The following is a 22,857-nucleotide window of genomic DNA, read 5'->3' on the forward strand; positions in this document are numbered from 1 at the left end:
CTAACATACAATTCATTTCGTATGTTGCATTTTAGAATTGCATTTTTGCTGTTTCTCACTTGTGTTATTGATTAATATGCTGTTATTAAGCTGTTGTACTTGCTGACGTGACTCGAGTTCTTATTGAAATATGCGAACATTCAATTTACACTTCAGTTCTAAGGCTGTAAACATGCAAACTATGATTAGATATTTAATTTGCTAGCTTTCAAATATTCTTTCCTTTATTTGAATTTGCATTGTAAAATTAATTTGATACACATTTTATTCTTACAGTATTTCAATATTTATTTTACAAAAATCATGGTAATTTTAGTCGTATGCTGACATTGTGTATTATGTATTCGAAACAGCAGTTTGCATAGCACACTAAGAGTTTTTCAAAATTAATTAGTTTTGTGCGCTAGAATTGGCCCTTTTAAACGACGGGGGATAACTGGTAAAAATGTAAAAAATAATAACCGCTCCCTGAACCGGTGTTGACAAATTTGATACTACGAAAACTAATCCGATCATGTGGAGAACAACAAACAACAACACATTAACAATTAAGTATACATGACAAGGAAATAGGAAGACCTTGACTCTTTCCAACAATGAAGTATGTAGAAGTATCCAATCGCCAACATCGATTGTATTGTAAACGGGTACAATGATCATTTAATGATTTAAGCTAGGCTGCCGTTTTTCCTAAAGCCAGTAAAGGTTGTATGTATTTTCGGATAATTATTATTCCGGAAATTCGGTAGTCTAAGTATTCTAGTCAATTGTGTATGTGTTAGAGGCACATGCAATGAATACTGATGATTCCACTTGTGAAAATATAGGTGCATTATTTATGTGCAGAGTTGCAGGGGTAGGGTTTTTTCCTCATCATTGGGAAGGGGACAAGGCCTAGTCATTCTAAAATGCCGTCCAGGCCATCAGTAAAAAAAAAAGCCTGGAGGGCATTTTAGAATGACTAGGACAAGGCCCCACTTCGTTTTGGAGTAAAGTATCGCAAGTTTATTTATATATTGGAAAAAAAGCACAGCAGGGAAAGAAAATATCCTGGGGTTAGATTAAATTTCATTTTTTCACATGAGAGTTACTGTACCTTTGATGGCAGAATATGAGCAAGAATTATGATTTATATGACCAAATTAAGTCAATATTCTATTGTAAAAAGGATAGCAACAGTCTTTCACAATTATAGTTATGACATTTTCATTAAAATGCACTGCTCCTCCAAATATTGGAGTGGCAGTTGCCGCCCCAACTTGACACCGTTGTTCTGTATAGTATTATTATTGTATTACACTTGTCCACAATCAAAAATTTTACAAATGTTGTGTGCAAGGCCCATCTCCAGAGGTCAAGGATCAAATGGACGGGTGAAATGGCAAAACATGTACAAACATTTTTTAGTCAAATAACTTAAATTCATGGTAATAGTTTGCAATTTTTAACTTTTGACTGCCACTGGTAACCATAACTTGACAGAGCTACATATAAGGTTTTTCAGGAATTGGGTATTACCCAATGCCTTTTCAATGCATTGGGTATTTCTAATTTTTAATAGGGTTTTTGTCAAATGTGAATTGGGTTTTCTGTATGGTTTGAATATATTTTTCAACTGATAAATCAGGTTTTCAGAATTTTATTTGCTTTTTGTTACCATATGATTTTGAAAACTATTGCTTTGTTGCCAAAATTAATTAGTATAATAGTTCTTGTCTGTGCTCCAACTTCCGCATGCATGGACAAAAATTTAGTAATTTGTTTTACATACACATCACACTATCTCATAGTGAACATTGAAAATAAATTATTTAAAAGTGCATGAGGAAGTTGCAGAAAGGACATGATCTTTTACATCTTTTCACATTCACCTCTAAATATTGCCTTGACCTACAAAGTGGGATCTTGAGTGCAACATGTCATTTCAACAAGCTATATACATTTGTGTTAAGTTAGTGTTCTCGCTAGAATGCAGTTGAATAATTTAACATTGCTTATCATGAGCAAAATGCATTATGAACATTTTTATTCGTATTTTCAGTGTTGAGGAACAGCTATCCTGCATCAAAGATCTCTGCAGACAGAAGATACTGCATGTGATTCAGAGTTTAGAGAATGCCCGCACTCTCAACATTACTATAGAGCTACAAGAGATATTAAGATATTTGTTACAGTTATCCAGCTTAACTTGTATAAGAAGCTGTATAGTATTTGTTCAAGAAGCTCTTCAGATCCTAGAACAGTTACCAACAGAGAATGAAATTTCGGAAATAGAAGTTTGTAAAAGACAAGGTAGAAAATATGATATCCCTGGTGAAACACTGCAGTATCTAATTGAATCCGGACTGAGAGTAAAGGAAATTTCAGAATTACTAAATGTGAGTAAGAGAACAGTTGAGAGAAGAATGGAAGAGTTCAACCTGTCAATCAGACAGACTTATAGCAATTTATCTGACAATGATTTAAGGCAAGAGGTTGAAGAGCTCTGTTCCAGTTTTCCAAATGTTGGGTACAGAACTATTCAGAGTCTTCTTCTTTCACAAGGATTGAAGGTACAGGAGTTAAGAGTAAGGCAGGCTGTAAGAGAGTGTGATCCTTGTGGGGTTTTGTTTCGCAAAGTTTTCCTGACTTCATGTAGAATACAGAGAAGAACTTACTCTGTTAGTGGTCCTCAAGCCCTTTGGCATATTGATGGAAACCACAAGTTAATAAGGTTTGTTTTATGTCTCATACAATGTATTTAACCAATCACCATATTGATTTTCAAGCCACAATCTTTTTCTTATGAAAGCAGAAACACACATTGTTTTTCGAAGCTTATGAAAGTGAAAACAGATTTGGCTCAAAATTTCAAGTTACAAAAAATTGGTAATATATAAAAAGATATGCTTTTTAAAGTTCACATACTTGTTCTGGTAAATAAAAACCAATTTTGTGCATACAGAATGAGTATTGGATAACAAAAATAAGATACATTGCTATATCGAAAGAACTCTGAGTTAAAAAGCTAAATATTTTACTGACAAAACTTTAAACCAGTAGGGCACAATCTATTCCTTAGAATATGACTTTTTGTATTTGTTTTACAGATGGCGACTTGTTATACATGGAGGAATAGATGGTTACTCCAGGTTCCCAGTATATCTGAATGTCAGCAATAATAACAGAGCAGACACCGTTCTATATGCCTTTTTAGAGGCTGTACAGCAGTTTGGTTTGCCGAGAAGGGTCCGATCTGACAAGGGTGGTGAAAATGTCTTAGTGGCTGAGTACATGGTTGAACACCAACCAATAGTCAATAGACCATTTATTGCAGGGAGGTCTGTTCATAATCAAAGGTATGTCATGTATATGACACTTTGTACTTATTATACCTATGCTTTACAAGGTCAAGTGGGGGCTATTTATATATATATAGGAATCATGCTGGTTGTCGTGTCCCATCTATTACATCCCTGCCTGTTGTGTCACATCCCACGTTATACAAGATAAGTGCAGTATGTCAACAATGAATGCTGAAACATTAAGGAAACTTGGCAAATGCATTCAGTGACACAACATAAATTACACAGAGAATTAAAATAACTCTGTCATGTCTTTGTCAAGAGTCATGTGTATGTCATTATAGATGCATGGGACATTGTCTACTTTAATCTTTGAACTAAGCCTGGGTATATTTTACTTCACCTTGCATGGATAATGGTATTGTTTCGAAATAGTCTTTCTTTTTTCAAATTTTCAATGAACTGCATTTTTGGGCATAAATTATTGCCTTGACCTGCATATTTATCCTGAAAATGTTTGTCTTGCATATCTGTTGAATAAGTCATGCACTTGTAAGATAAAATCTGTTGCTAAGGAAATCTTGTGTATATATAGGCAAACGCCAATAAATATCAGATTATGGTACTTCCAAAAACATGGCAAGGAAACATATTAAGACACTCTTATTATTTCTGATTTTTACCTCTTTTCAAATGATTGTTACTCACTTATAGCCACTGTATTGTAAGGTACCTTTTTGCCAGTTTGACATCATTTATGATTTTACAACTGCAATTTCAAATCATTTTGACATGTGTTTATGTTTAAGGATTGAAAGGTTGTGGAGAGAAGTGTGGGCTGGCGTCACAAGCTTGTACTATGCCATATTCTACGGCCTAGAAAATGAGGGTATCCTGGATCCCACCAGTGAGGTACACATAATGATGCTACACCTCGTCTTTGTTCCACGGATACAAACCCATTTAAACCGATTTGCAGAGGCACTGAGGCGGCGTCCACTTAGAACAGAGAACAACCGTACTCCTCTTCAACTGTGGATGACTTCTAGACATCCACCCACTAATGAACAGGCAAACCCACAGCAATATTGATTAAATAATAATTCTATTAGACTTTTCGAGCATTAATGTTGACACAATACAAAATTTAAAAAAATGATGTTTTGCAGGGTTCAAAATATATTGTTTAATGTTATATTGTAAAATGCTCTATCAAAATACCGTTCACGATAAATCCAGAATTACCCAACCGATTTCATTTATTTTGTGCACATAAATGAAAATATGAATGACATATTTTAGCAGAGTTCAGACAAAATGTTGACAGATAAAAAGCTGATGGACAGAAAGGCATTTTACAGGGGGTCTGAAATGACTAATAAGCAGTTCCATTTGTATTATAATCAAGCACTTGTATGCTTAAAACCTATTTTAAGCTCTTCCATGCTCATAGCCATTGTCTGTTGTCATCGACTTGAATGCCAACACTGCTTGTTAACACTAGAGATCTAAGCAATTATCAGACCTTCATCAACCTTGCTGAGTATGTTTGATTCTTTAAAGTTGCACTCTCACAGATTGATCGTTTTGAAAACTTATTTAGTTTTTGTCTTTGAATGAGCCAATTTTTACAAAAGTATCTTGAAACCAGTGATATAAGATTGAAACCAGTGATATAAGACTGCTGACAAAAGATCAGATTGCAGTTGTTCATATTTACATTTGAAAATTTGTTTTAAGGCTAAAATCGTTACTAACGCTTTAAGAAAAACGAAATTTTGCACAGTTTTCCAAACATTTGAGATATGTTCTACTGCAAGTTATCTTATATGACTGAATTGAAAAAATCAGCTGATTCTGAGACTAAAAAATAAAAACATGTCAAAACTGTCTGATAATCAGTGAGAGTGCAGCTTTAAAATCTAGTTCACTTTTGAAATTTTGTCACATGGGCTCAAAAAACATTGGCACTTGGTGAATCTTGAAAACATACATGTTAATATTCTAGAGGTCACATTTTTATGTGATCTTTGCCTCAGTGATATCTAGATAAATTTCAAAACTGTGTCATTAAGGGTTAAAAATATGGTCACTCTGAAATCCTGGAAAAAACATGTGAATGATGTAGAGGTCACATTTTTTATCCATCTTCATGTCACTTGGTCAGTGTTTCTCTCAAATCAAATCTAGGACAAGTTTGAAATTGAGTCATGTTTGGTCAAAACCTAGGATACTAGGTAAAGCTCGTAAAATATGTGTGAACATTGGTAGAGCAATTTTGAAATTTTGTCAGAGTGTTTGCCTCTATAAAGTCTAAGTCAAGTTTAAAGCTTGGATCAAAATCTCAGTTCCTAAATGCAAGATGTTGAAGTTAAAGTTTTGATTTTTTTCTTTGTGGTGCACTGTAACTCCTTTATAGCACTATATTTTTGGTCTAAGAATGCCCATAACGTAATAAAGGGTTTGTTATAATTTATGACTGTTAGATAAAAGGGGTCTTATTTCGGAAATACAATTATACCAATTGATGGTGGTTTCTTATAATACCACTTCTCATCTACTATTTCTAAAATTGAAATCTGGAATAGTATTGGAGATAGCGCTTTGAATATTGTAAGTCTTCAGCTTTAGTCAATAATATAATCCAGGCTCTGTTTTAAAGATATTATTTCCAAACTTCATGTGTTTCATCTTTACTTGTAAGTTTAAAATTCCTACATGTAAGATATTAAAGCTCAAAGCTTTCATTTTGTGCCCAATCTGTTACAGCACGCATCATGCTTTTGCTGAAAGTCATATGTCGTTCATACGCACATGAGCCCTGAAAAAAAAGCAACATTGAAGATAGTATCTTGTTTGTACATACCATATAATTGTTTGTTCATACATGTCCATATATACGGCACATATAACTGACTGTTCTCTATCTTGTCTGGTATTGCAGGTCGATACAGATGTTTATGGTATAGACTACAACCCAGAGACAGTGTTATTCCACCAGGAATCAGTTGAAGTTCCAGCTACCATGGAAATAGGCGATGATCACAGACAGCGGATACAAGATATTCTTCAAAAAGATTCAAACAACTTAGGTGTTGATATTTACAAAGAAATACTGGAATTTTGGACTGTAAATTGATTTAAGTGCACTGTTTCTAAGGGGAATTTAATATTCTCAAAGAATGATACGATTCTGTCAATAATTAAATGTATAAAAAGAAAATGAAACATTTGGACACCTAACCCCTTTGTATATTTTGACTGAGTTTGATGACTTTGGAAATTGGTTAAATTTGTATTTGAGTTAATGTCATAAGGACATCAGTCAACATCACAGAGTTCAAGCCTATATTTTATAGACAAAATTTGCTTCAAGTGATGGACTCATAAATGCAACCATTATTATTATGTAAAGAGAAATATGTTGGCTATCAGATTATGCCAGTAATAGTTCTGTATCAGTTTTCATGTAGTCAAAATGTTCAATTTACAAAAGGAAGGGGTCCAAATTATGAAACAGTTGATGTTATGTTTTTAAAGAAATAATTAAAGCATTGCAATATTAATCTTTTATACTTACAGTTTCAACTAAAAACACTGTATATTGTCATTCATAATAGAAAATGCTTTTTTTATGAAGATATTCGGGAAAAAAATGACCGGTTATTATTATACATGTATATTTATGCTCAACATGATTATAAATCCTAACACATGTTTGTAGTGTTTTGATAGATTTGTGAGAGTATTAAGCATTTAAATGCCTATTGAACAGTATTTAGTTATTAAAGTGTTTATCCAAGAGAACAATGGAAATACAGCAACATTTTAATTGTAAAGTTGCCTTTCAAAATTAATTATCTAGTTTTTAAACATGCATATTTTATGCTTGCTTATTAGCTGTGCTGAGCACAAAGTGCTCAAGGGTGAGCTATTGTTGTCAGCTGTTGTCCAATGTCATGCATCCAACAAAAATTTATTTCAAACGACATCTACTTAAGCCACTCCATCTAAATCACAGGACCTTTGTTCTTCAAACTTTACATAAATGTTTCGTTGATGGTACTTTTTCAAAGTTATTTAACAGCTCCACTTGGCTCCACATACATGTAGGGGCTGCTAGAGCAAAAAATAGAAAAGTGTTTGACTGCATCTCCTAAACCGTGGTTTGATTTAGATTATTTCATAGAAATGGTCCATTGGTGACCCTCCAACAAGATTGTTCAAAATAAAATAATTTGTAAAAAAACATGGCCAACAGGGGGCAGCGCCCCTATTTCTTATATGTACATATATATAGTAGAAACTTAAAAAATCTTTACAGAAACTACCAATTTACCTGTACATGCCATAGAAGCATCATTTTAATTAGATCTTCTTGAAATTTTGTGTTTATGATTTTCTAAACATGTTTGAAAAACATGGACACCAGGTCAAATATTGAGTTTCTGATCAATATCTTTTGAAAAGTGAACTAATTTCAATCATATTTTGCACAAAGATGCCAATCTATTTTTTTTCTCTGCCCGAAAAGGCCACTCTAAAATAACAATTGAGAGTCTGTCAAGATTTACACAGTTGGAAAATGATTTTGGTCTAGACTTTCTCATAATTCCCATAATTCATTTGAACCTTAACATGAGAAAATCAACTGAACGTTTGTGCCCATTTTGTAGAGCTATATTGAATAATGCCTGTGCAGAGTTCTCACAGCTTCCTGTAGGAAACTTCAGTGACTGAACCGAGGGTCACGTAACTGAGCAAACATGTAGGCAGATTCCGGTGTACATTTTCGATTATAATAAGTTGGAATTCTCACATTCCCTAAAAAGTTCCACATCATACAAGGAATCGATTGAAAGGTCCCTTGACTTATGTAAGAATGAGTGTAAGAAAGGTCTGGTAATTATTTTTTTCAGAATTTAATTTAATGGTAGGCTTTTACAAACATTAAAGCACAAGGCTTGACTAACTTTAAGTTAATAATAAGGCAGAGGGTTAAGATATATGATTGAACATAAAATTCCAGGCCAAAGAAATTAAAGTTCTGACTTCCAGTTATAAGATCTATGACAATGCAAAACGTAATTTCTCAGAAATATCAATTTATTGTGAATTATTTTAAGCAGAATATCGCCTAGGTTCATAACATCATATTTCAATGTTACAACATGATTTAAGCATAAATGTGACTGAAATAATACAACATTATACAAACTATAACCCGGGCCTGGACCCTTCAAGTATTGAACAAAATTTACTGGTAAATGTGTCATAGTTACACCTTAAAACATTATAATATAACTATTTTTTTGTATTATCTGAAAGGCAGTAGAAATAAATTAATATATTTTTAGTCGTTTTAGATAATTTTGTACGGATTTTACACATTGAGTGATACATAAATCAGACAAATGTCTTTCTAAACCCAAAATTCTCCATGAAATTGTTGATGATGTGATGTCATTAATTTTATCTTCAAAGTTTACACAATATATGTGGTCGATGATACATGCTAAGTTTCAAGTAATTCAATTACATATTTATTGTATCATCTTGATTTTCCTCCAAAATAAAACTGTTTCAGTTGAAGGGTTGAACTTATCTTTTTCTCGTCTAATACAGATTACTGTATTTGAAAAATAATTTATTTGAAAATGACTGCTAATTAGTGGAAGACTATAAGTATCTCCCATGGCCGAGAGTGTAAGATAGGATCATTCCGACCCGAGCGTAGGGTCGGGATGAAACTATCTTACACGACTGGCTATGGTAGATGCTTTTTCTCCCACCTCAGTTAAACAAAATTAATTAAAAATGTATTTTTTGCTGGAACTCTTTTGTGCTTAGTGAAAATAATTGCGTATGGATATGCGATAGCACGTGGTAGTCATGGATACGCGCGCAGTGATCAAGTTGATATTAATAGTCAAATCGGTATTTTTAAATAGTTCTAAGGAAAATGAAGCATTATTTCTTGAATGGTGCGTAAAAACTATTTTATGGTGACATTTGAAGCGAGAAATAATTAATAAGCGTTCTAAATATTACCATAAGACAAGATTTCCTTGATGCTACTGACGACAGTCTTCAACAAGGGAGGTTATTATAATGTGGTGACCATTAAAAAGGAGTTCCATACGGGCATTTTATCTTCGCCCGTGGGCAAGATAAGAATATCTAGCATGGTTAAATTATTGGATCTACTTATCTGAGGTGGGAGAAATCCACAGCTTAAACACTTATCTACAGACACTACATAAGTGATGTCGTGAAACTGTGTAGGTATTTTTTCCTTCATGCTTGAATGAATACATATTATGATTATATCACTGTTAGTGATTATATCACTGTTAGGAACCACTGCTATGTGCTAATATTAATTTTGAAAAGTTATGACTATTTTACAATAAAGCTTGTTAAAGTCAGACATCAAACAAGAGCTGTCACAGTATGTGACGAATGCCCCCGAATGTGACATTGACCTATGAACAAGGTCAGTACATGAAAAGTTAAAGATCAAACAATTACATATGGCAAGTTATTTTAAATTGCCTCTGAACATAAAAAAATACCACCCATACTTGACAACTTACATTCTTATGTCCTTATATTCAGCATTCCATTGTGAATAAACACTAACTGTATCTTTCACCTTAGAGGTAGGGACATGGGCCTTGCACATGACACGTAGACTTGGTATGTCGAACACATGTGGCAAGTTATTTTATAATCTGTCCATACAAGAAAAAGTTACAGCCCGGACATAACAACCAATACTCTGTATCCTTATATACAGCACTCCATTGTGAATAACCACCTGACCTTGACCTTAGAGGTAGGGACACGGGTCTTGCACCCAACACGTCGTCTTAGTATGCCGAACACATGTGGCAAGTTATTTTAAAATCTGTCCATACAAGGGAAAGTTACAGCCTGGACACACGGACGGACGGACGGTGTGATTTTAATATGCCCACCTTCGGGGGCATAAAAATAACTTTGGCTATAACTGAAAGTGATTAATACAACAATAGCAACAACAATGGGCCAAATGTCTAATTTCTAAGGCCTGTGGTTTCAATAAAGTGTTGTAATATTATTTCCAAAACATGACTTTAACACACTACACCGTGCCCTCTAAAAGGTCCTTTACACAAGATATAGTTTCCAAAATAAAACCTTTAATTACCTCACCAGCCTCTGCTGGGGCTCTAAACATATAGATCTGCTAAATTAACATTTATTCACGTCCAAAGCCATATGATCCAACAATGACATTTTTCATCAGTTCTTCAAATGAACTATAGTTCTTTATCACTGATAATTTGCTGAAGTTTATTGAAGGGGCACATGTGTTTACAGTTGTAAGATAATCACTTTTGTGATCAAAGGTTATTATTCCCTCTGTAATACAGCTTGGGAGAGCTGGGCATCCAATCAGTGCTTGAAGGAGATGTCCTGTGTTGAGGTTTACTTCAGATGAGGACCCAGTTTCAGCATCGATGCTAATGCATGAAATTTTCCCTCCTGGAATATACAAAAAAGGAAAAAATACTGATAATGAAATGAAAAACATACTGTACCGGGGTATTTGCTGCCATTGTTAGGACACTAATAATATTGATATGGGTGTTTCTAGAAGCAGATGGAATACATGTAAAACTGTCCAAACACATAAAACACTTTTCTTACTATTAGTGGTTATTATTAGAACATAAATGGCAAAGTTAAGATTTAAAATGCCAAAATTAATCATATTTTGAAATTGAATTGAACTACACCTATATTGGATTAATACCCTGATCATTCTGCGTTGTTGGAACAGTGTTTTTTAATATAAAGATAAGTACTGTTTTTTTTCTAATAATTGGATTTAATTTGACCATAAAGCTTCAATAATCATAATTTAGAGGTTGACTCCATACTCACTATGTCATTTGAAAATCAAGAAGGCTTTTTTCAGGACAACTTTGTAAAAATCACTCGTGTGTTTAATTACATTTTCTGTCTTAGTGGAATGAGTGTGGTATGCATTCACAGACAGGTCTTCATTATATATATATTGACTATTTCTATTACCCAAATTAAAACCCATGTTTCAATCTGAACATAAAAAAAAATTAATTAAACCATGGCCTTTATGTGCAACTTTGGCCAGTAACCTACAGACATGATTGTACTCATGGTGAGCATTTACACATAGCCAAGTTAATGCCTGGACAAGCCGAACTAGAAGGAACTTAGACTAATCTTATCAACTCCAATTTTGCTCAGGTGAGCTTATAATATGTGTGTTACTCTTCAAAACATGGTTTAAGAACTTTTTTCTCAGTAAATCTGTTGTAGGAGCTCAGAAAGTTAATCAAAACAACAACTACAAAGTAACACTAAACAGTATGCCAGGGGAGATTACTCAATAAACATGCATGATAGGATTATGGTTCTTGTGCACTGCAGGACGCCACAAATGGATACATACGTGACTATCTCAAATATATTTTTAGCCTCGTAAGAGCAATTTAGCCTCCTAAGAGTTCCTAATGAACTGTATATATTGTTTTCCTAGCCACCCAAGTACCCATTTTTCAGCTCCGACAAAGCAGCAACTAAATCTTGTCAAATACCAAACCAACAAGTCATAGTGACTTTATGCCTAGTAAACTACAAAATCACCTTTGGTGTATAGTAACGGCTACAAGTGATACATACGTTCAAGTTTCTTCAGGAACTGGTGAAAGTTGCATAGAATTACTTCTTCATCTTCTTTTTCTGCTTTATCGGAAGAAAATACAGGCTTAAAAAAAACCTTTGATGGTCAAGCTGTCCACATGCTCTGTCTGCATAAGGTAACTGTATGCCTTCTCCGGACATTTCCGCAACATGTCTAGCATGCCATGAAGTTTGAGACCTGAAACAATTAGGGTAAGAAGATTTGTAAAACTTAAATTTTCCTATGGGTATCTCTGTGCTCCAAACCATGAGTCATATGCTTTAATTTTAAATAATTATTATTAGAATATTGTTATTAGCAAAACTGACATTACTGAATTATTGTAAAGCTTCATATTTTAACTTCTAAAGAAGAATTCAAATAAACCACCAGGAGGGCCAATATTGCCCTAAATCGCTAACCTGCTTAAAATGACCAAATCGTGAGTGGTTACTTAAGGAAGTTGCTGCTTGCTAAGGAAGTTAGTGGTTGATAATTGATTTTAACGGTCGTTTGTTAAGGGAAATCAATAATATTGCTAGGGACATCGAGACGATGTCAGCTGGTTATTCTAGGGATGTAAGGAGCTGCCGAAGATTTCTGTGATGGCAGACAGTGGACTGCTATGGTAGTCAAATGTCCCTAAGGAGTCCACAAGTTTATTAAGTGTATCTGTTAACGCACCAGTCCTATAGATTTTAACAATCTTTACTTAAAACAGTGGAACAATTTTAGTGGGGTCAAATAGCTCAATACACAGATGCTCAGTCTTAAGGCAGACACACAGTGCCAGAGCTTGGTATTCCTTACACCTGTATATGAGTAGCAGTGCAAAGAAGCTGGCCAAGATAATGCAATATTGCAACTATAATATACAATAATTAATCTACACTGAACACATTATCCACAAATATTTAGGGGAAAACACAAATACACATACCTTCCACAAACTGCAGTAGACTTGGAATAAATCGGTTGAACAAGTAATAGCTCTTCATCGCAGACACAGCATTTTGTCTGCTTTCTACTGACAAGACTTTTCTAAAACCACAGGCTTCCAGCAGATCCCCATATTTCTCTATCATCTGGTTGCAATCAACTGAATCCGAAATCTGTGAATAGCAAAGTATTTGCATGTATTTATATATAAGAGATTAATTTCATTTAAACCATACATGCCATATCCCCCGGCAGGGGGAAAAATCCCCCGGAATTTCTACCCATCCCCTGGTCCCCCGTCGGGGGATCCATATCCCCTGGAATTAAAAAAAAAAAAATGTTTAAAAACTTGCTTCAGGTTGACAGTGGAAAGCATCAATAATATTATGAGTGTGAAATTCCATGAAGGACCATGATGACTTTGTCCAAAAATTATTGTAATTTGAATGTATTTCTGTATTTATTCTTATATTATAAATGCAGATATTGCGCAAATTTTCGTCGTGTAAAAATCCCCTGGTATAATATCAAAATCCCCTGGAATTCAGACCAAAATCCCCTGGGAAGCCTCTCAGAAATATGGCATGTATGTTTAAACAGTAATTATTACAAAAACAGAATAACATGAAGTGTACCATGACATTCCTTTAGGTTATAGACAACCAAATAAAATTGTATAGTCACTTCCTTATTGGTGTTGTTTGCCCTATGCCAGAAATGTGTCAATAGTACATAGACACCCCAACTTCTGAATATTGCCAAAGAAGCAAGGGCAATTATAACTTATGTAGTTGATGAGTGTGCATGGAAATAACTTAATAAATAACTTACAGTTTTTTTCAGAGCACTAGCCTATTCCGTCTGGTAACAGAGCACAACAACTAGCCTGAAAGCTTTTTATTTAAGCCTAAAAATACCATTTAAAAATATATTTTACCTCTTGTATAGCTGAGACAGCATCCAATCGGCCAAGTTGATCTACAGGTATATCTGTTATACCTGTGGTTCTTCCACTGACAATGTAGTCCACAACATGTTTCATGAGATTCCTTGGTCCTGGATGGCCACTTAAAATGCCCATTGTAACCATTTGTCCCATTAAGAAGTAATGCTTTTTTTCAAGTAATTGTGCATCAAAGCTGAGAACACTGTTCTCAAAAACAGGGGAATGGTCATAAAGCAATGTTAAGAACTCTCTCGTCAATCCGCCGGAGTCCAAACCTTCTTCCCCTATGAATGTTATACAAAACTTCCTGTTCCATTCTTCTTCTGGCGCTTGCTCAATTTCTTCCATGGCCTGCTGGACAAGCATTCTTCGGATTACTGATATGTCCCAGAGCTTCTCCCCATTCAGAGTCTTTGATGACAAATAATCATCAAATGAGCTGCAATGATACAAATGAAGAAGTGTGACATCAGTGATTTTTTTACCTCTGCGTCCTGCGTCCTGGTTCTAAGAAAAAGATATTTTAAGTTGAATACCAAGAGCCATAAATCTTACAATATTTCAGTTCTTATTTTATAACATGTAAAGAAAAAGCACATTGTCACTGTAACTAAGTGTATGAATTTTGAAGACGATCTCTTCAGTGGTTTAAGTTATTAGGAAAAAACTTGAAATGTGTAATTTAACAAAAGTTGCAAAGGGCCATATATCTTAAAATATTAAAGTTGGAAGTATATTACTTGCCATGAAGGAGCACATTGTTCCTATGAGTAAGTGTATTAAGTTTGCAGATGATATTTTCTATGGTTGTAGTAAAATTATTAAGACTAGATGCCAACAGGCGAAATGTCGAGCCCGTTGAAAGAGCCTTTGACACAGACATAATGCTCTTCCATGCAATTGCACCAGTTGAACAATAAGCAGTTATATATATAATATATATATATATAATAAGTATTATGAGGTGCACTTTTATGTAATTTAGAAAGTGCATTTCTTTATTTAGACGCAAAGGTCTAAATATAGAGAAGAATCTCTATTATCAACCAATTAAGTAGAGGTGCACTTCAAAATTTAGACCTGCACCTCTGTCTCATAAATTTTGACCCAAGCGTGACCTTTGAGGTACAGACCTGGGTCTTATGCGCGACACGCTGCCTCATGATGGGGAGCCTTCAGAGAAAGTTTTTTGAATATCCTATAATGCATAATCACGACACAGCCTGGACAAGGTTCAGTACTCATTCAAACTTTTGACCTAAGCATGACCTTGACCTTTGAGGTACAGAACTTGGTCTTGTGCGTGAAAAGCCGCCTCATCATCGAGAACCTTCATGGAAAGTTTATTTCAAAATCCTTTAATGCATAGTCAAGATACAGCCTGGACAAGGTTCAGTACTCATTTCAACATTTGACCTAATTGTGACCTTGACCTTTGAGGTACAGGCTTGGGTCTTGTGCGCGACAAGCCGCCTCATGATGGGGAACCTTCATGGAAAGTTTCTTTCAAAATCCTTTAATGCATGGTCAAGAAACAGCCCGTACAAGGTTCAGTACTCATTTCAACATTTGACCTAAGTGTGACCTTGACCTTTGAGGTACAGACCTGGGTCTTGTGAGCGACAAGCCGCCTCATCATGGGGAACCTTCATGGAAAGTTTTTTGAAAATCCTAAAATGCATGGTCAAGATACAGCCCGGACAAGGTTCAGTCCGGATGGACGGACGCACGCACACACATACACGGAACCGGCATTGTGACAACTATGTCTCGCTCACCACAAGAGGGCTCGACAAAAAAAAGAGGAAAATGTTGATGAACTGATAGACGAATGGACAGACAGGGTGATTACTATAGGGCACTTGCATTTCTTTGCGGGCCCTAACTAGCATGTAGTTTCAAGCAAAACTTGAACCAGAACTTATGAGTTGAAAAGTAAACAAAACGATACTTGAAATAAATGCAAAATAGAGTTATCTAACTTAAAATATTAAAGCTGGTGTGCAGATTGGGAAGGCTTTTAAAAAGATATAGATTTGAGTGTAGTTTCAGACAGAATCTTAACCAGAGGTTTTAATTTGAAACTTAAAGGGTCGTAACTTTATCCAAATGTTATTAAATATATAGAATACTGTCAGTAAATACTGATTTTCATTTTACAATCTAATTACTACAGGACATGAATTATTAGATTTGGCCGACTGTAAAACTATCATCATGTGGTTTGATCTTTAGCACCAGAAATAAATTCAGTGTATTGTTTTAAGGCTTACTTGAACACATGTTTAGCTTCAGCTTCCCCTGACTGGCAAACTTCATCAGACTGGCAACAAACATCAGCGTGCTCTGGTAACAATTCTATCGGGAAGATTTTATCACAAACTGGACATACACCAGACTCAGTCTCTTTCCTGAAATATTTATGAAACATGATATTCACTCTGTTTGAAAGCTAACAAAATGGTGAAATAAAACATCTGCATGTACATAACAATTTTAGATGAATTCACCCAAAACATGAAAAAATAAGACAAGAGGGCAAATGAGTGAACGCCAACACACTTTACATAATAAATTTTCAAAACGACAACTTCAAATGCAATGAAGAATGTTGGATTTTGGGCAGGAATTGTCCTCCATATACCTGTCTTCCTCATTGTTTTTATGCCTCTAAACCTGTGTGCCAAATTTCATTGCAATATCACTAGTCATACTCGAAATATTTAACTTTGTTTAATGAGTGACAGGACGGAACGGCGCGGGATGTGACGGACGTGACATGTCAACATGGGTGATTCTTACATGTATACTTCGTAAAGCAGGGGTACAATAACAGAGAACAGAATGACAATTGTTTTATAATATCACCATCCTGGAGCATGAACTGTAACAGTCAACAGAACATAAACTTCAACATAAACTATAACAATATAGTTACTGTGAAAATGGACTTCCAGGGCAGCTGCTGGCACTCTGGAAAAATTGTGCATAATGCTACACAATATCAATGTAAAGATACATGATTACCTCTTCAGGTTTCCAAAATATTACCAGACACAACATTTACTGGCATAACACGATTTTGCATTAAAAATTCCAAAGCCTCAGGCAAACATTTCATATATTTCTATAAAAAGTGTTTTGGCTCTACGTCTGCAACATCTAATTCCCCCCATTAGTTTCATTGATTTCCTAGATATAAGATCAAAATGTATAAGAAAGGAAGGCAAAACAGGTCAATTTTTAGGACATCACTAAAGATGTTAGGAAAAAAATTCAAGAGTGAAGCTACATTAATTAGTAGTTTGCAATACTCTACCCATGATCCTAGTTTCATGTCTATTACATGTATCTTCTAAAACTCTACCAAGTAACATTACATTTTGTAGTCCACAAACTTTTTGATCACCCTTCATATATATGTATTAAATACTTACACAAGCAAATTGGCACACTGGTGTCTGTATAACATTTCTCTTCTTGGGAAATGGTGGTAGAACTTCATCCTGAAGTTAATACAAAACTAAGTTGTTTATACACAAAAACATATTGCACCCCCCTCAGCTATAACCTTGACCTTAAGATCATGCGGATGGTTTATGGGTTCTGCTTGGATGGTTAATGGGTTCTGTACATCGTCTTGATGAGGTAAATATTTGACAAGTTTCATGAAAATCCTTCAAGGGGTTTAGGAGAAATTGAGTGGACAAGAAATCCAAGGCTCAGGCCTTTGACCCTCAGCTGTATTCCTGACCCTGAACTGGTGCGTTGGTTCATTGGTTCTGCACATCGTCTTTATGAGCTATTTTGGGAGTTCCATAAAGTTTGGCAAGTCCCACATTTAGTAATCATAGTTAATTGGTTCTTTTATAATGTGTGCTCAACTTCTGCAGACACTGAAATATGGTCTTCAAAGCTCTAGTAGGAGAACCTTTGGCTGATCATATGAATATTAATTAATCACTAGTAAAATTTTAAGCAAGAATGAATGTTTTAAGCAAGAATGAATGTTATACATGCGAAAATGTAATGTTTAAGTGGTTCAAATGCCCTGGGATTATTGTGAGGATTTTAAGTAAACATAATTCACCTCCTCTGTAACTCCACAAGTCACAGCATGCTCCCTAAGTAGTCTCAGAGGAATCATCATGTGACATCGAATGCACTCTTCCTGAATACCATCATCATCCTAAAATAACACAATGTCTTTAGCCATAATTCACTTAAATTAAAAGTACAATTTAGTGTGCAAACACAGAAAAAACTGCATTTTTCATAGACCAAGTCTCATAACATTTTGTCTCGCCTTCTGGTTAAATCTGGCAAATAATCAAGGTTATCCAAGATCAAAATCATACACATATTAACTGTATATCATAATGGATTGGATCAATGCAGAAATTAAGTAAGAAGTCTGTATAACAATATCTATTACTAAGGATTGTTTGGAGACAAATCCCTTATAATTATGTTTACTTACAGTGAATTCTTGTCCTTCCAGAGACAGATTATTTTGTATAGGTCGTATATAGCAGACTGCCTGACCAAGGTTACTTTGATTCGACAGGAAGTTTACAGTATAGCCACCAGGAGGCACACTTATCACTTCCAAGTCGCATCGGCTCCGTGCCTGGGTCCTCAATAACTCAAATCCTCCAATTCCACTCAACTTGGGGTACTGCTCCTCCAACTGACTCTTCAGATACGTGGCATCATCATTTTTTTCAAATGATATTTTTTTTTCACCCAAGTTGGCTTTATACAGCCTGTCTTTTTCTTCTCGGGTAGGTGCAACATTCTAAATGAAACAATAGGAAAAGGTAAACTGTAGTGATACATATATGTCCACCATTAAAGCTATCATTCTGAATATGTTGGTTTAACTAGATGAACACTTCTATCACCTGCATTTTCCAACAAAAAATCACTGAAACCTTTACTAACAAACCCCAGAAACAATATGGGTCAAAAATGAAGTTTGAGGATCAAACCACAATTGTTTTTTACTACAAAGTCACTGTGACCTTGACCTTGTGACCCAAAATCTGTGTGGAACATCTATTGATTTGTCAATAACCAATAAGCCTGCCAAGTTCAAGGGATCTAGGCCAAAGGGTTCTATGGATCATTTACAGACCATGACCAATATGCCTACTGAGTTTAAGGATCCTAGGCCCAAGTTATTGAGCTGAAACCATTTTCAACTACAAATCAAGGTGCCTAGTGATCCCAAAATCAATAGGGGTCATCTACTGACCATGAACAATAAGGTCTGAGAACCCAAGGGTTCTTAAGTAATCAGTCGGAAACGAAATGCGTGATACCAACTATGGATGACAACGCCGCAGCCGACAGACCAACCAATGGCCATACTGCAATGTTCATGGAATCAATAAATCAATTTTGATGCTCCAAATTCAGTGTACAAAGTAAGAAATTTTAAGAAAACAGATCAAATGGATAATAAACTTACATCTGAAGTCTTCCCAAGAACACAAAATCTGTGTGTCCAGAAACTACGTGCTTGAGTAGGATTAAAACGTCTGCCACGAGCCCCTGTTCTGTTGGCGCTGTAAGGCTGGTAGGGAGCAAATATGTTCCTTACTGCTGCCATAGTCCTTGAAGTGGAGGTGGCTGACTGGCTAGTGTTAGCAGTTGTGGCAGTATCAGTATTAGAAGTAGAAGAAGTAGTAGAATTCCCCCTCTCCAAGGCAGCAGCTGCCTGTCGTAGGAGTTCAAGTGCTCTCTGTTGACTCATGTCTGACAGTAATAAAAATATTCATATAAAATACATTGCATCCAACACTGGATGTTTTTCCCCAACATAACCATACGTCCACCCCCTCCCCCACTCAATATCAACTTATCGCTGATATAATTTTTGGAAGTAGGAAAGGTGAGAATGGTAATAAAATTTTAAATTTTAATCAGGCCAGTCTATTAACTGACATTTCATATGTCCCTGAAGTCATATTCATCGCTTAGTGTAACCTTGATCTTTAAGATGAAGAACGCATTTAATGCCCAACACCTTCCCATAATGATCTGCAGTTATAAGTAGATTGAAAATATTAATAAAAGGTATTTGTAGGCAAGTTTTTATGCCAAAAGTGAGTAGATACCAAATTGTTTAGAATATTTGACAAAAGAAAAATTCTGACAAATCTTTCATCTGTGAGTGTGTTCGCTCATGAATTTGGCTTTGTATTGTAATAGATTCTATATTTATAAAACTGTTAAGTGTTTCAACTCTGATTAGAAAAATATATATCATTTTCTAAAACGTTTTAGTTTTGAGTTCACAAGATGTTATAGATAACAAAAGGGCCAAAACATAACATGGAAGCTGATATGTAAAATGTACTAGCATGATTAAACTTAAAGCTGCACTCTCACAGATCGGCAAGTTGACAAAAAAATATTTTTTATCTTAAATTGTGCACATTTTTGCAAACTTGTCTTTATGCCAGTGATATAAAGTACCTCACCAAATTTGCGAATTCCAAATGACAGGAATAAACTCTGAAAAGCACATTTTCCTTAACCCATTATAAACGCTTTTACCTTTCAAAAATAAAAGTTGATACGGACTGTTTCCTAGGTTAGTTTTGCATTGACTTAAAAGATTGCTTTTATAGAATTATATGTTACGATCAGTAGCATGTTAGCCTTTTGATCAAAAGGATGTGAGTGTTACCTAGGTTTCATATTCATATTTTATTAAGTTAATCCCTTAAGGAAAAGAGCATGTTTACTTAAAATGTGAACTCAAGTGTGACTACGTGGTCAGTTGTGTTGTATATGTATTGTGCTGTCCACTGTCTTCATGGGTATGTGTTTACAAGAACTGGTTTTTCAACTTATTTATTTTTATTAAAAGACACTAACATTTTTGCATATTTCCCGCTCTTATTTTCACAAATCACTTTCGAGTCAGGTTTTGAGGTGTCAACATCTCAAACATAACTTTTCCATATTTTTATTCCACTGCCCGGTAAGTTTTTGCTTTACAGTACTTTGTTTTATTGGAGATGTATTGTAAATGCATTTGAATTTATCTCGTGCTTGATGTATTAGATAATTATTCATATTATCTGAATTGTGTAATTTATTACCTTTCCAGTATTAAGAAGTTAATTGGATTATTTTGTATATTTTAGGATTTTGTCAAAGTCAAACCTTTGGAGTTTAAATAAAGTGTAAACAAAAAACCGTAATCTTCCTTATGAATACTAAGAGACGGGGCACGGGTAACATGAGTAATATTTATTTTTATTAGAATAAATAAATAATAAAACATAGACAATAAAGTCAAGTTTTCAAAATTCGACCCAAATCAGTAAGAAACAGCTTTTAACATTGGCAGAGCATAAGATGCATTCAGATTTATATTCCGACTGGTCAAACTGTAACCAAACTATCAAATGTCATGATTTTAAAAGCAGCCTTTCCGCAACAAGTAAACATGTCAAGATTGTCTAAGCTTTTACCAATAAATTCCATCAAAACTCTGGAAATTTTACAATAAGAGTAATAAATCCCAATTACAGGCAGTAAACATAAAGGGATGGTATTAAAATAATAATGAATTAAGCCCGATTATTTTCAAGAAAAAAATGCTGTCCGAACCCTACGTCCGAATACACGTTCGCATAACTGAGGGCGGCAAGAACTCTTATTAAAAGTATTGGCGTCCAATAACAGATATAACAAATATATTTCAACAATAAATAAATATCAACAATAAACACTTGATTCTTTGTCGTGTTACCTTCGTTGTTGTTGTAGTAACAGCTTTCTTGTTGTTGTTGTTTTCTTCAACTTCAGGCAAGGTTTGACAAGGTTTGATTGAATCTTTTCCATGAGGTGATTTTGACGTCCACACCAAAAGGGATCAGTTAGTATTAAACAGTGACCTCTGTCGTAAGAAAACGCACTACAAAAATTGGTTCCCCGTTTCATTTTTTGATAACGTCAACATTGTAATGCAGACGATTTTGTTTAAATGTGTCAATGTTAAACAGCATTTTATACTGCGAATGATGTTTCCATTTTTTTTATTAAGTGTTGAACATTTTATTACAAATGAATTAACACATATTTGGTAGCCTCCATAAACTGAATACCTAATGTTGATTTTAATGTTTGATTTTGAATTAAAATGTATTAAATATATTTTAAGGGAAATCTTATCAATTTTCAGAATGAAACAACAAAAACGTGTATAAAAATAAAATTAACATATAACAAAGATAATTTCAAAATACGTTTATAATTATAAAGATACGAAATACACTAAGTCTTGAAAATAACCAAAATCTAACATCAAATTCACTATCGCAAAAGTAAAACGGAAATTGGAATGTCATAAAGCATAAAGAGTGAACTGGCGGATAATCCCTTCCATAATAAAACATGACAATTTTGGTATGCCAAGATCATGATAAGATCAATTAATATTGATTATTTCAACAAGCGTGATTCACCAGGAAAGAATTCCAAGATAAACCTAGGTAAATCATCTCAAGTAGGATTGTAATTGATTTTGATTGAAAATGAGGAGAACTCTTCCCAAAATCTTACAATACTCTTAAAAGCTTATCATACATCACTTGCATAAGAAGGATAGCTTATTAGCTTAAGATAAGGCTTTTCAATTTGTGTTTTTATCTACTGGATGAGTTGTTTCTTGAAAACACAAACTATTATATGAATATGAACTCATACAAAACAACAGTTACTTTTATGAAATTTCTGCTATCAAGTTATGAATGAGGGCTCTCATTTACATATGTTTCAGATGTACATTATATAGAATATAACTTATAAGTTTGTATTTGAAGGTACATAATTTATGCCGGTAATGTTTTTTTCTTTCTTTTTAATTTTTCAATCTTTGATACCGAAATTGCAGAAAAAGAAACAATCAACATATTTTAAAATATATTCTTGCTGTTGTGTGGAGCGAAATCACG

General features: G+C 34.5%; 2 protein-coding genes across 4 annotated transcripts; one reads left to right on the forward strand and one right to left on the reverse strand.

Annotated features, from left to right (window-relative positions):
- Positions 1 to 451: 451 nt before the first annotated feature.
- LOC128209127 (uncharacterized) lies at positions 452 to 7,349 on the forward strand. 2 transcript variants are annotated; one of them, XM_052912998.1, is made up of 5 exons: positions 452 to 601; positions 2,042 to 2,713; positions 3,090 to 3,338; positions 4,094 to 4,355; positions 6,229 to 7,349. In XM_052912998.1, the coding sequence occupies exons 1-5, from the start codon at positions 597 to 599 to the stop codon at positions 6,421 to 6,423; spliced, it is 1,383 nt and encodes a 460-aa protein (XP_052768958.1). In that variant the 5' UTR covers positions 452 to 596; the 3' UTR covers positions 6,424 to 7,349. The 2 variants fall into 2 exon arrangements, with proteins under 2 accessions (XP_052768958.1, XP_052768959.1); XM_052912999.1 differs by having other exon boundaries at positions 4,094 to 4,196.
- Positions 7,350 to 7,716: 367 nt separating this feature from the next.
- Positions 7,717 to 22,137, reverse strand: LOC128209129 (uncharacterized). 2 transcript variants are annotated; one of them, XM_052913000.1, is made up of 8 exons: positions 18,363 to 18,383; positions 17,973 to 18,071; positions 17,320 to 17,388; positions 16,156 to 16,293; positions 13,874 to 14,321; positions 12,938 to 13,109; positions 11,997 to 12,195; positions 7,717 to 10,814 (listed from the first exon to the last, which is right to left on the reverse strand). In XM_052913000.1, the coding sequence occupies exons 3-7, from the start codon at positions 17,385 to 17,387 to the stop codon at positions 12,083 to 12,085; spliced, it is 939 nt and encodes a 312-aa protein (XP_052768960.1). In that variant the 5' UTR covers position 17,388; positions 17,973 to 18,071; positions 18,363 to 18,383; the 3' UTR covers positions 7,717 to 10,814; positions 11,997 to 12,082. The 2 variants fall into 2 exon arrangements, with proteins under 2 accessions (XP_052768960.1, XP_052768961.1); XM_052913001.1 differs by lacking the exons at positions 7,717 to 10,814; positions 11,997 to 12,195; positions 12,938 to 13,109 and adding exons at positions 19,356 to 19,642; positions 21,654 to 22,137 and having other exon boundaries at positions 14,183 to 14,321; positions 18,363 to 18,680.
- Between the last annotated feature and the right edge of the window lie 720 nt (positions 22,138 to 22,857).

This window comes from Mya arenaria, chromosome 11 (assembly GCF_026914265.1).
Source record: "Mya arenaria isolate MELC-2E11 chromosome 11, ASM2691426v1".
Classification (NCBI taxonomy): Eukaryota; Metazoa; Mollusca; class Bivalvia; order Myida; family Myidae; genus Mya; species Mya arenaria.